Genomic DNA, 12,175 nt, shown 5'->3' with positions numbered 1-12,175 from the left:
CTCAGCCCGCAAGAGGCCTGGAGGCAGCCCACGGCTTGGGGACAGCAGAGCCATAGGAGCGTTGCTCCTTTCAGCGCTTCCGTCGGCTGAGCTCACTGTGCACACGCCAGGCTCCTGGCGTCCCGCCCTTCTCACCGGCCAGCTCCCGTGTGCCGCCAGCTGCTGCCCCTCTAGCCCAGGGCCTCCCCAGGCCCTCCCCCAGGCCAGGCACAGCACACTGTGTGTGCCACTGTCCCCCAAACCACCAGCTCCATGTGCCTGACTGCTCAGCCCATCTCCTCCCTACAGGCTTGTATTGCCTTTCTTCTGGGCTGGCCCAGGGAGTCTGTGGGTGGCCTCTCCTGGGAGGGGGACCAGAGGCTGGAGCCAGGTGCGAGTTATCCTGCGAGGTGTCTAAGTGGATCAAGCGGATTTTGACCTGTTATGGAGGTGGCAGAAGCTGCTGGCTCTGTGGGTTCAGATTTCCATCAAAGTCACCAGATTCCTGCAGGTTTGGAATTGACCCTCGTGGGACAGACGGTCAGAGAAACACAGGCCTCCAGCAAGCTGGGTGCAGCATTGTGCTGCTCAGACAGGCTGGCAGGATGGGAGAGCGACTCCGTAATGGGGTCTCCTGTGGCTCTGTAAAACACAAAGAGATTTAATTATTAATCGGCTGTGCCATTAACCAATCAGGTTGCTGTTACTATGCTATTAACCAATGGTAGCTGATTAAAAAATAACCCTTGGCAATTTGTGTTGCCGAGAGCATTCTTTTGAGACGATTGCCCCTCAGACGGGTGACATCGGCCTCTCTAGCACGCTAGGGAGTGACCCACTGATGTCCCATTGCCGGGAGTCTGTTGGGTGTTCATTTGACTCCTCAGCCCTGAGGCCCCAATTCCCCTGTGGTGGAGTTTCCTTTGCTTGGCCAGCTCCAGCTGGCACCAGGTTCCAGGCACAGGGCAGGCCAGGCCCCTGCACCCAAGGTCTGCTGGTGTCTGTGGCCGGTCAGGCTGCATCGCCCGAGGTCACCTGCCATGGCACCTCTGTGGACAAGCCCTTGCGTTGTGGCTGCACCGCGTACCAGCCACACGCAGGTGGCAGCTGAGCCGCTGCCTGAGGGCACATTATGGAGAGCGGCTCGTGTTACCTGCTTTGCCCCTGCTCTTTGGTGCCAATTCTGGTATTTTGGGCCAGTGTGGCCCACAAGCTAAACCTCAGGCACCACGTGATGCTGTCGCAACCAAAGCAAATGCTGCAACTCTGCCCTGCACCGATTAGGCCTCAGCTGGAGCACTGAGTCCAGGTCTGGGCACCACATTGCAGGAAAGATCTGGAGAAGGTCCAGAGAAGAGACACTAAAAGGATTAACGGGCTAAAAAATACGCCCTATGAGGGCAGATGGAAAGAACGGGGTTTGTTTAGTTTGGAAAAGCGACATCAGAGGGGGGGGACACGATAGCAGTTCTCAAGCACCTGAAGGGGTGTTACAAGGAGGAGGAAGCAAACTGTTCTCCTTGGCCTCTGATGCTAGGACAAGGAGCAACGGGCTTAACGTGCAGCAAGGGAGGGTTAGGTTGGACCTTGGGGAAAACTTGCTACCCATCAGGGTGGTTAAGTTCTGGAAGACATTGCCCAGGGAGGTTGTGGCATCACCATCACTGGAGATTCCACGCCCAGGTTAGACAAACATCCGTCACAGATACTTTAGGCCAGGAATGCCTGGCATGGGTGCCGAGTGTGGCACATGAGCTGATTTTCATCAGCATGCGAGGTGGGAGCTCAGCTCCAGCCCACCAGCCCAGCCAGGATCTCGCTCAAAGCCCTGCTGGCTGTGGGCCTTGCCACCCACCAGCCACCTCCTGAACAGTAAAGCTCTGCATCGTAGTTATGAAGCGGTTAGAAGTAGGACTGTTCATGCTGTTTGAAAGCATCACCAGCACTCAGCCCTTACACAGAGCTCAAAGGCGCCAATTTCTGCACTCTGCCTCGGAAAGGTTGCTGACCCCGTCTTGAGCCAGCTCAGGCAGGTGGCTCCAGCCTCCTTTTGGAAGCCCCCCCACCCAGGAAGGCGCTTCCATGGCCCCTCTGTGCTGCTGTTCCATTGCCCTGCTGGTCTCGCTGTTGGGGCATTTAAGTGGAACTGGCTATGCGGTAGGGTGCCATGCTCACCTCCAGCTTCTGGGGTAGCCTTTCAAGGAGCTGATGGCTGCTACCCTCACCCTCCGTAATGGCCTCTTGGCCAGACTAACCAGCGCCAGCTCTTGGGGCTCCATTCCCCTCCCTTGGCTTATCTTTGCCACGCGCTTCAGGATCCCTTCCAGGTGCTCTACACGCTTGCTAGATGGTGGTGGTCAAAATTGGATGCCGAGGCCTACTCAATGCTGAGTTGAGCAGGATGGTCACTGTGCCTCTGCAAACGCAACCTAACCCCGCAGCTGCTTCCCTTGCGCCAGCATTGCAGTGCTCACACACACACACACACAGAGGTTGTGCGCCATAACCAGACCCAGCACCAGCTCCCTTTCAGCAGTGCCCACTGTCTGTTCCAAATCCACACCTAGGGGAGCACAGCTCTGTGGTTTCAGCTAGTGTCAGTTGCACTGTAACATCTATTGCCCCCCCGGGTTCTGTGTCGCCCCGTGTGCGCTTTGGGCTGTTAATGGACAGCACCGGCTGATGCCTGTGCCCTAAAGCTGTGAGTGGGCTGAGTAGGAGAAATGCGGTTTCTACGCTCTCTCCAGGGAGATAAAGTGCTTGAGGACCCTGCGGACGTGCGCTCGCTGGGTTCTCCGAGTGGTTTTTGCACGTGGGTGGTGGTACTGATGCTCGTGTGAGGCCAGCCCAGCTTTTGCCCTTGGGGATGTTTGAAGTAGAAGCCTTAAGTGACAGGGTATTTTAAAGTCGCTCTTGGGCCCCCACCTTCAGCAGCTACTGCCCTGTCCCGCAGGGAGGGCCCCAAACTTCCCGTCATTGGCTGAGTGACCCCGCACAGTCGGTCTGAAGTGGGGCGAGGTGATGGGGTGAACTGCCTCAGTGAAGGGGCTGGACGAGGTGACTTCGCGTGGTTCCTGCCAGCCCAGCAGTTCTACACACTCACTGCCGGAACCTCCGCAGAGCTACGAAGCCCTACATGCTGCTCCAGGGCCACTTCCGTCTGCGGCGCGCACGCCTCCCCGTCTTGCTGAGCGGGGTCCCTCTGCTGGGGAGCTGCTGACAGACTGCAAGTGTTAGTAACACAGGCAAGGCCAGGCCAGCATGGGAGCAGGGATGGCTGTGGGCTGATTCCCTCCACCTCACACATTATTATTCACAGCTGAGCAATGGGTATAACATCTGAGCCAATCAGCTTTCTCTGCTCACCCCAGAGTCAATCACATGCCCAGCCTGTACGGTGCCCAACAGACAATCAAATCACTCTTCCCCCTTCCAGTCTCATCTGTGCATCTCAAAGCACTGTTCAGCAATGGCTCACGTTCATCACCCCTATTTCACACCTGGGGAAACTAACTGATTTGGAGGCAAAGTGACTCTGCCAGGGTCAGGTAGCACATCACTGGCAGAGGACAAAACTCATGCTCTTCAGTTCCATTCCCAAACTACAGCTCCAGCTCATTTTTCCATCCAGTCACCACTCTGGGCATGTCAGAACAAACCAGCCTCAAAGCTGCCAGGCCTTGAGCAGTTTGCATGTACAGTTTATTTCCTTTTCACAACAGAAATACAAAGAGCAAAACTGTTTTGAATTTTTTTAAAACCTTTTTTTTTTTAAACATAATGCAAACTGTCCATGGGGAAGCCGCAGCCTCCTCATGTCTTTCTGTTAACCACAATGCAAGACAGAGAGAAGGGGGAGAGACCTTTCTTTCTTTCTCTTCCTTTCTTCCTTTTTTTTTTTTTGTTTTTTCCTTTTTCTTTTTTAATAAGGTAGTAACTAGATCTAGAGACACGTGGCCTGGATTTTCATATAGAAAAAAATGAAAAAAAAGATGTGTTAACAGTATGTATAAGAGGCATATTTACACAGTATTAACATGCTGACAAAAAGGTTACAATATTGAATATCATACAACATCGATTCAGAACCAAAGGTCAGGACGGGGGCAGGTTAAAAAGAGAATCAAATTAATAAACAGAATAGGCATTAAACAAACAACCTGGTAAAACAATGATAATAGTTAAGGCTTAAAAAGTGTATAAAAATAACACAGTTAGTATCCAAAACGGAATCAAAGAGTACATAATATAGATGAGCTTTTGTCTAGCCTTTCTTGGAGGGCCGGGGGCGTTCGTCCTGCTTCCTATACACAGGTGCTTTTATATATGTGTATATATAAAACCCCCATGTAGCTGTACATCCGCCCACCAGCCTGGGCACGGCTTTCCAAAGCGGGGCTGGCCAGGAGGATGGCGGGCCCATCTGCCCGCAGCCTTTTACATACCACCCTGCCTTGGGCTCCCCCGCAGGCTGGGCTCTCTGAGCTGCGGCAGGGGAGGAAGGATTGCTCTGCTCTGAGAAACCTGCGGCTCGGGACGGGCAGCTCTAACCCCTCCTGCTGGGGAAGATGCTGTCACTGGCGATGCCCAGCACCTCCCCTGGGAGAAGCTGCATTAGTGCGAGTGGCTGGCCGGCCAGCCAGCGCGGTGAGCTCCCCATCAGCCCCTGCTCCTGCCAGGGCCCTGCTGGAGCAGCTCTGAGCAACCCCGAGGAACGCTGCCTTAGTGTGCCTGCTCCCTCGGCGCCGGCTGCTGCTGTTGGCTCCGGCTGGCCAGGCCCCCCAGACCTGCTGCACTGGAGGCATCAACACATTCTGAACAATTCCTTTCGCAGCATTTGCTCCCCTGGGACCGGGGTTTGCGTTCTGCAGGGCGGAGGGAGCAGCTCCACAGCCCCCTTGGCTGGGGAAGCCCCTTGGGTCCATCCGGCCTGAGCTGGCTCTGCAGCTCTCACCAACTGGTGCCTCATGGCCTGGAGGGAATCAGGCCAGGTACCTCTACTGTGCCCAATGGGGTGACCCCAGGAAAGGGGGGGCTTCTTGTGTCTCCCCAAGGGCCCTGCCGTGGGGCTGATTTCCAGGAGGTGCAGCTCCGCAAAGGGGCAAGGGCAGGGCAAGGACACAGACAGCTCTGTGTCTCACCAGCCACCCAGTCCCAGGACACAGCGAGCCGATCCCTCGGGCACTGCTGGGCACGCCTGCTTTCCTGGTCCCCTCTGGTACGCTAGGGGAGGGAGCTGCTTTGTTACCTCCATCCCAGGACCCAAGGGGTTAATCCTGCTCCACTAACCTTGGGAGAGCTTCTCCTGGCAGCAGAATCAGACCCCCAACAGATCCCAGTGGCAGCAATGTCATGGCTCTGGTGCCAGGCCCACGGCAATGCACACATCCCATGCACCCGCCTGCTGGTCTCCCGCAAGTCGTGCAACTGTGCTCGGCAAAGCCTGGCTTGCAAGCAACCCTCAACCACGAGCCTAGCCGGCCCACGCTGCACCCCAAACCCAACTCACAGCCGAGCCCACGCAGGGTCAGCCAAGCTCAGCCCAAGCGACAGGTGCAATGTGCCTGGGTAGGGTTATGGAGCCAGTCACTGGCCTAGCATGCCCAGGGCTAACGGGATCCATACCAGCCAGCTGATGTTCCAGGGCCGGCCTGTCTGCAGGCTGGCACAGCAGCCAATGCCCTAGACAGCCCTGTCCTGCGTGTTACTGTGCCAGCCAACAGTTGCTCCGCAGGCGAGTTCATTACCATCCTTCACCGGCGCAGCAGCAGGCAAGGAAATTCTGACACCAGCTGGCAGGTGCCAAAGAGCTGAGTGCTCCCAAGCCTCAGGGAGTGCTGGCCAGAGCAGCATTAGCCTCCCTCAGGCTCCAGGGACCTGGGAGAGGCCGGGGCTGCATCAGACAGGGTTTCTACGTGAATCTGTGAGGGTGCAGGAAGCACTTCCCAGAGGCACCTCGGGCAGAGGAGCAGAAACCCTTCCCTGGGGCGGGCAGAGCACCTCAGGGTCCCGCTGCGTGGCATGGGACGGGGTAGAGCCATTCCTGGGAGGTGGAGGCCAGCAGGGAGCCTGCCCGCGAGCAGAGGTACACGCTTCCCACCGCCAGCCCACAGCTTCTTGATAAGCAAATAGGATCCAGCAGGTAAGGCAGAGAGAGGAGACCCCAGGCCCCTAGGCCCAGGCTGCCGCCCCCCGGAAGCCCCGGTAGCCTGGGTGGCTGTGGTGCCCAGAGCAGCAGCACGACGCCCATTGTGCAGAAGAGAGACTGACAAATAATCCACAGCGAAGGGTGTAACCTGCAGCCAGCTCGCCTCGCCCGTTCCCTCAGCACCCCCCTTCACAGCTCAGCACCAGGCAGACGCGGGGCTGACGGGGGCAGAGCGGGGACAGCTGAGGCTCCCAACTCCAGCTGCAGGCCCTGGGCACCCCGCCCCAGCACCACGGCCAGAGTGCCCCTCCTCTCCCCTGTACCGGCCCAGCAGAGGTGGGGCTGGAAAGGGGAGTCCCACAGCCGGGCCCGTACTGGCATCTGTCCAGCTCGCTGCCCCGACCCTGTAGACTGCAGCTCCCTTCCGGGCAGGCGGGTTCTGCTTAGCTCAAACCGAATGCTGGGACCTGTGGTCTGCGAGGCCTGAGCTCTGCATTCAGCACAGGCCCGGCCAGCCCCCAGCCAGCGTCCCTGTTGCAGCCGGGCTGTGTAAGCCACAGGAGGACTCCAGCCGCCGGGGAAGGTCGTGGGCGTGGTGCGCATGGACTGGGCCGTGGCCGCAGCCCGAGGCCAGTGACCCCTGTGCAGCTCAGACCAGAACCACGTGAACAAACCAAAGGGAATGACCAAAACTTCCTGACGAGGTCGACGTGGCAGGGGATCAGCCCAGCGTGACCCAGGGCTGTGGGTGGAACAAGGCCTCCCTCCTGTGGCCACGGCGCAAGAGCTGTCCCCTCCCTGGCAGATCTCCCATGCCAGGAGCAGGTTAACCCATCCCCCTTGCAACAGCCTCCAGTGGCCCCCAACGGTGCTTCCAGGAGGGGCAGCCGATCCCAAGGCCCAGGCTGGGCACGTCCCAGAGTCTCGTCATGAGGCGCGAGGGGCTGGAATGCCAGACTTTTCGGTCCAGTTTGGGGGTTCAGTTTTAGCAGCACCAACTTCTTGGCCAGTATATCGAGCGATCTCCACGCGTGCCCGGGAGGGAGCAGAGAGGAGCCCAGATGGGGGCAGGGCAGAAACGAACGAACGAAAGAAAACGAAGAAACCAAACACGGAGGTTCAAAGTGCTCTAAAATCGTCTTTGGATGTCACCAGACCTGCGGGCGCGGCTGACTCTCCCAGCCGGGCGCAGGGCCAGGGCCAGGGGCTTCCCAAGCAGGTGAGTGTCTTCTCGGCCGCACCCTGTGGTGGGCGGGCCGGGGGGATGGTCCGGGAGATCGCCTCCAAGCCGCCTGCCGAGCCCTGGTGATGTAGGCGGGAGCTGCACAGGGTGGGGGCGAGGGAGCCCCAGTTCAGATGAGCGAGATCCGCACCGGGATGCCGGGTGACTCGGTCCTTTGAGGCGAGTGCTGGCTCACGAGGTGTTCCACCACGGTGTGTTTCGACATGTGCTTCATCAAATACGTCTCCTGCAGGAGAGAGCGCCAGGCAGAGGGGTGAGCGCCCCAGCAGGGGGCCCACAGCCTGCCTTCGGTGGCGGGGAGCGGCCCCATCCCTGGTGCCCGGAAGGGAGCCCCCACCCCGAACCCATCCTCAGCCACACGCCGGGTAGCGGCCCAGGAGGATGCAGATGTGACCAGCTGACAGGCCCACCCCGGGGAGCCGCCTCCCTCTGGTGGGAAGGAGTCCAGGCTCCAACCAATAGAATGCCACTTTCTCTTCCCGGGCGCTTGGCGATTGGCTGGAGCCTGATCCCCACGGCACCTCCGCCAGTGCTGGGATGACTGTCGCGCACAGGACCCCCCCGCACCGAGACCCCCTTTCTCGTCCTGCGTGGCTGGGTGGATGCAGACGGGGGGCGGGAGACATCTCCGGAACTGACCCTCCCATGTGCACAGGGGCTCCAGACGGCTCTGCTCCCTCCAGCCCCACTGCTCCCTTCCAGGGCCGTCCCGAGGAGGTGTGGGGCCCCAAGGAGCCTGGCATGCGGGACCCAGGGCAACTCTACCGCCGCAGGCCCCACCTCTTCCCCATAGCCCTGCCCTGCCCTGGCCCCTCTCCCGAGCAAGGCAAGTGGGAGTATGACGGGATGTCTGGCCCAGGGCAGCAGTAGGTCTCTGTCCCCGCAACCCGCTCATCGCGGGGCAGGAGCCAGAGCCACCCAGCAGCCTGGCGGGAAGTGACCTGGCCTGGGGCCGCGGGCTGGGAGGTGGGGTGGAGCCAGGCTGCTGGGTCGCTCTGGCTCCTGCGATGAGGTGGGGAGACTGACTCTAATTGCCGGGCTGCCTTCGGCCATCCTAGGACGGTTGGGGCAGCGGCTGAGGGGTTCCCAGAGCCAGGGCCGGGCTGACCGCCCCCCAGGCACCCTCTGGCAGGCCAGGCCAGCCCTGCCCCGCGCTCACCGAGGTGTAGGCCCTGCCGCACATGCTGCAGCAGTAGGCCTTGGCGTGTTTGATGGCGTGTGCCGAGAGGTGGATCTGCAGCGAGGCCGAGTCCGAGTAGGCCCGGTAGCAGTTCGGACACTTGTAGGGCTTGTCCTTGTTGTGCTGCCGCTGGTGTGACTGCGGGGGTAGAGGGGTGTTACGTGGCACCGTCCTTGGCAGCCCCCAGCCCCAGCCCCGCCATGCAGAGCCCAGAGGCGGGGGCGCCACATGCAGCGGGGGCAGGGACAGTTTTTGGGTCAGGTGCCACCTGCAAGTGAGAAGACCCCCCCCACCCCACCCCGAAAGGAAAAATGGGGCGTGGGCCCTCACTTGCTCGCCTCCTGCCCCCAGGCTCGGTGCTCCACCCCGCAGCGCCCCACAGGACCCTCACAAGCAGCAGCTGGGCCGGGGCCAGGGACTGCCAACCCCCACATCCCCAGCAGGGCAGGGGCTCAGCGCCACCTCCTGTCGCCCCAGCCCCACAGACACGGCCACTGCTCCCTGGAGTCCCCTGCACCCTTCACCGGCTCCCCTCCGTGACCCAGGCCAGGGGTTACGCCCCTTCCCCTCCCCCAGCAGCCTCTGATGTTCTGCCCCCTCCATGCACCACTCTCTGCTCCCCTGCCCCCGGGCTTGGGCCCCCCGGGCTGCAGCGCGCTGGGTGCTGACCTGGAGATTGGAGAGCTGCGTGAAAGCCTTTTCACAGCCCGGGTGTGGGCACTTGTAGGGTCTGTCGCCAGTGTGAATTCTGCAACACAGCAACGGGCCGGTCAAGCCAGGCGCAGCCGCGCATGGGATCGGACCCCACCCCCACGCCACTGGGGCAGAGCTCCCGCAGGCAGCCCCCTCCCACCCCTCAGCAAGCACAGGGTGCGCTGGGGCTCGGCCACCCAAAGGGCTGCGTCCCATGGCACCCTGGATTCCAGCCTTGGGGATCACGTAGGCAAAAGCAGGAGCCAGCCCCTGCAGCAAAGGGGTGGAGATGGAGCACCCGGCGGTGGGGCTCAGGGGAAAGGGGCCTCCCGGCCAGCTGTCTGGCCGGGGTGGAGATGGAGCACCCGGCGGTGGGGTACAGGGGAAAGGGGCCTCCCGGCCGACTGTCTGGCCGGGGTGGAGATGGAGCACCGGGCAGTGGGGCACAGGGGAAGGGGGCTCCCAGCTGGGGTGGAGATGGAGCACTGGGCAGTGGGGCGCAGGGGAAGGGGGCTCCCGGCCGACTGTCTGGCCGGGGTGGAGATGGAGCACCGGGCAGTGGGGCGCAGGGGAAGGGGGCTCCCTGCCGGCTGTCTGGCTGGGGCGGAGATGGAGCACTGGGCAGTGGGGCGCAGGGGAAGGGGGCTCCCGGCCGACTGTCTAGCCGGGGTGGAGATGGAGCACCGGGCAGTGGGGCACAGGGGAAGGGGGCTCCCAGCTGGGGTGGAGATGGAGCACTGGGCAGTGGGGCGCAGGGGAAGGGGGCTCCTGGCCGGCTGTCTGGCTGGGGCGGAGATGGAGCAGTGGGCAGTGGGGCGCAGGGGAAGGGGGCTCCCAGCTGGGGTGGAGATGGAGCACTGGGCAGTGGGGCGCAGGGGAAGGGGGCTCCCGGCCGGCTGTCTGGCTGGGGCGGAGATGGAGCAGTGGGCAGTGGGGCGCAGGGGAAGGGGGCTCCTGGCCGGCTGGCTGGCTGGGGCGGAGATGGAGCAGTGGGCAGTGGGGCGCAGGGGAAGGGGGCTCCCAGCTGGGGTGGAGATGGAGCACTGGGCAGTGGGGCGCAGGGGAAGGGGGCTCCCGGCCGGCTGTCTGGCTGGGGCGGAGATGGAGCAGTGGGCAGTGGGGCGCAGGGGAAGGGGGCTCCCTGCCGGCTGTCTGGCTGGGGCGGAGATGGAGCAGTGGGCAGTGGGGCGCAGGGGAAGGGGGCTCCCTGCTGGCTGTCTGGCTGGGGCGGAGATGGAGCAGTGGGGCGCAGGGGAAGGGGGCTCCCTGCCGGCTGTCTGGCTGGGGCGGAGATGGAGCAGTGGGCAGTGGGGCGCAGGGGAAGGGGGCTCCTGGCCGGCTGTCTGGCCAGCACCACTTTGGCCTTCCCTGGAGTTGCAGCCCCAGCGCCTGTTTGTCACTCAAGTCCAGTCAGACTCCATCATGACCGCCCGGCCTGCTGAGGGGACGCAGGCTAACGCCACACGAGCGCTGCCAGTGTCATCCCAGTGCCCTCTTGTGGGAAGGAGGGATGAGCGTCCCCTCGACCCGCCAGGGCAGGGTTCACAGCCCCGCCCAGCCCTGCAGCGCCAATGCCCAGGGCTGTACCCCAGACATCCCGGCCGCACACAAGCGTGGGCAGCAGGGAGCTGACGTACCGGAGCTGGACTCGCACTGCAGGGACGCAGGCCCTGCAAAAGCCCCGGTGCTGCCCAGCTAGTTAGTTGTCTCCCGCCCAGCAGTTATGGAGTCTGGCTTGCTCCATCCAGAGGGAGGCACAGAACCCCAGGCCAGGCAGGCTGCTCCGCTCTGTCGGACTGGCCGGTGGCTCTGCTGAGCCCGACGGCTCACCACAGCAGGGGAGCGCTGGGCAAGCCTGGCCAGGTGGCAGCTCCAAGGGACAGAGGTTTGCAGGCAGAAGATGGCTGGCCTGTCCCCAGGGCTCAGAGGAGGCAGCTCTCTGCCTGGCTCTGCTCCATGCAGGCTCCCCAAGCAGAGGGGCAGCGGGCGCCTTCTGAGGTGCTGGTGCCCGTGGGTTTGAGGCTGGGGGCCAAGCTTGGTCCCTCTTGGCAGGACGCTCTGTCTCGCCGGGGCTGGGGCTGGGAGTAGGACTCCAGCCCTGCACTTCTCTGAGGGGCTGAGACACACTCTGCCCTGCTGGCAAAATCTGGGCAAGATCTGCAGCTCCACACAAAAGGTGCCTCGGGGCTCGCACAGGCAAAACCTGGCCCCGGCGGGTGAGCCTCTCTATTGCTGCTGGCGTGCCCTCAAGGGCCCCCGCTCACGGGTGTTGGGGAACGCTACGTGGCTCTCGGGGGACGCAGAGCTGGACACACCTCAGTGACAGGCACAGCAGGACTGCGCTCGCCCAGCGCGCTCTAGGCCGCTGGAGGCAGCTACCCCACAGTGCCTGGCCCTGCTGCAGCACAGGAGCGGGGGGGAATTTCCCCACCCAAGCACGGCGCAGCAGGAGCAGCAGGAGGGCAGAGGTACTGGTGCAGCTGGGCCACAGCTGTGGGCCAAGGCAGTGCAGCCAGCCGGGGTAGCGCCCTGCGGCTCGCCCTCACCTGGTGTGCTGCTGGAGGTGGGAGAGCTGGCGGAAGGACTTCTCGCAGTAGGAGCAGTGGTACGGCTTGACGCCCAGGTGGATGCGCAGGTGCTGGGCCAGGTAGGAGGCGTTGGCGAAGGATTTGGAGCAGTGCGGGCACTTGTGGGGTTTGGCCTCGGTGTGCGACTTGGAGTGGATCTGCATCTCCGACTTGGTGAAGAAGGTCAGGGGGCAGACTTTACACCTGCGGGGGCACAGCAAGAGGGGCCGGGGCCATCAGGGGAGGGCCCAGCCAGCAGGCTGCCAGCACCACCAGGGCAGGCCCTCAGCGCTGCAGAGCCTGAGCTGGGGCCTGGGACTGCTGCAGCCACAGCCTGGCCTGGAGGAACACTGCTCTGGGCACCT

The 12,175-nt window shown here is 62.3% G+C and overlaps 1 protein-coding gene across 12 annotated transcripts in view; it reads right to left on the bottom strand.

Moving 5' to 3' along the window:
* Nucleotides 1-3,664: 3,664 nt before the first annotated feature.
* The window catches only part of ZNF362 (zinc finger protein 362), a 44,660-nt gene continuing 36,149 nt past the window's right edge, over nt 3,665-12,175 (bottom strand). For all 12 annotated transcript variants that reach the window (XM_074975752.1, XM_074975758.1, XM_074975754.1 and 9 more), the window contains 4 exons: nt 11,790-12,014; nt 9,220-9,298; nt 8,530-8,688; nt 3,665-7,596 (listed from right to left, as the gene is read on the bottom strand). In XM_074975752.1, coding sequence (XP_074831853.1) covers nt 7,480-7,596; nt 8,530-8,688; nt 9,220-9,298; nt 11,790-12,014 — 580 coding nt within the window. In that variant the 3' untranslated portion in view covers nt 3,665-7,479. The remainder of the gene's footprint in view (nt 7,597-8,529; nt 8,689-9,219; nt 9,299-11,789; nt 12,015-12,175) is intronic.

This window comes from Carettochelys insculpta, chromosome 23, assembly GCF_033958435.1.
Source record: "Carettochelys insculpta isolate YL-2023 chromosome 23, ASM3395843v1, whole genome shotgun sequence".
Classification (NCBI taxonomy): domain Eukaryota; kingdom Metazoa; phylum Chordata; order Testudines; family Carettochelyidae; genus Carettochelys; species Carettochelys insculpta.
Note: the sequence above shows the minus strand (reverse complement) of the source record. Positions and strands in the feature narration are given on the sequence as shown.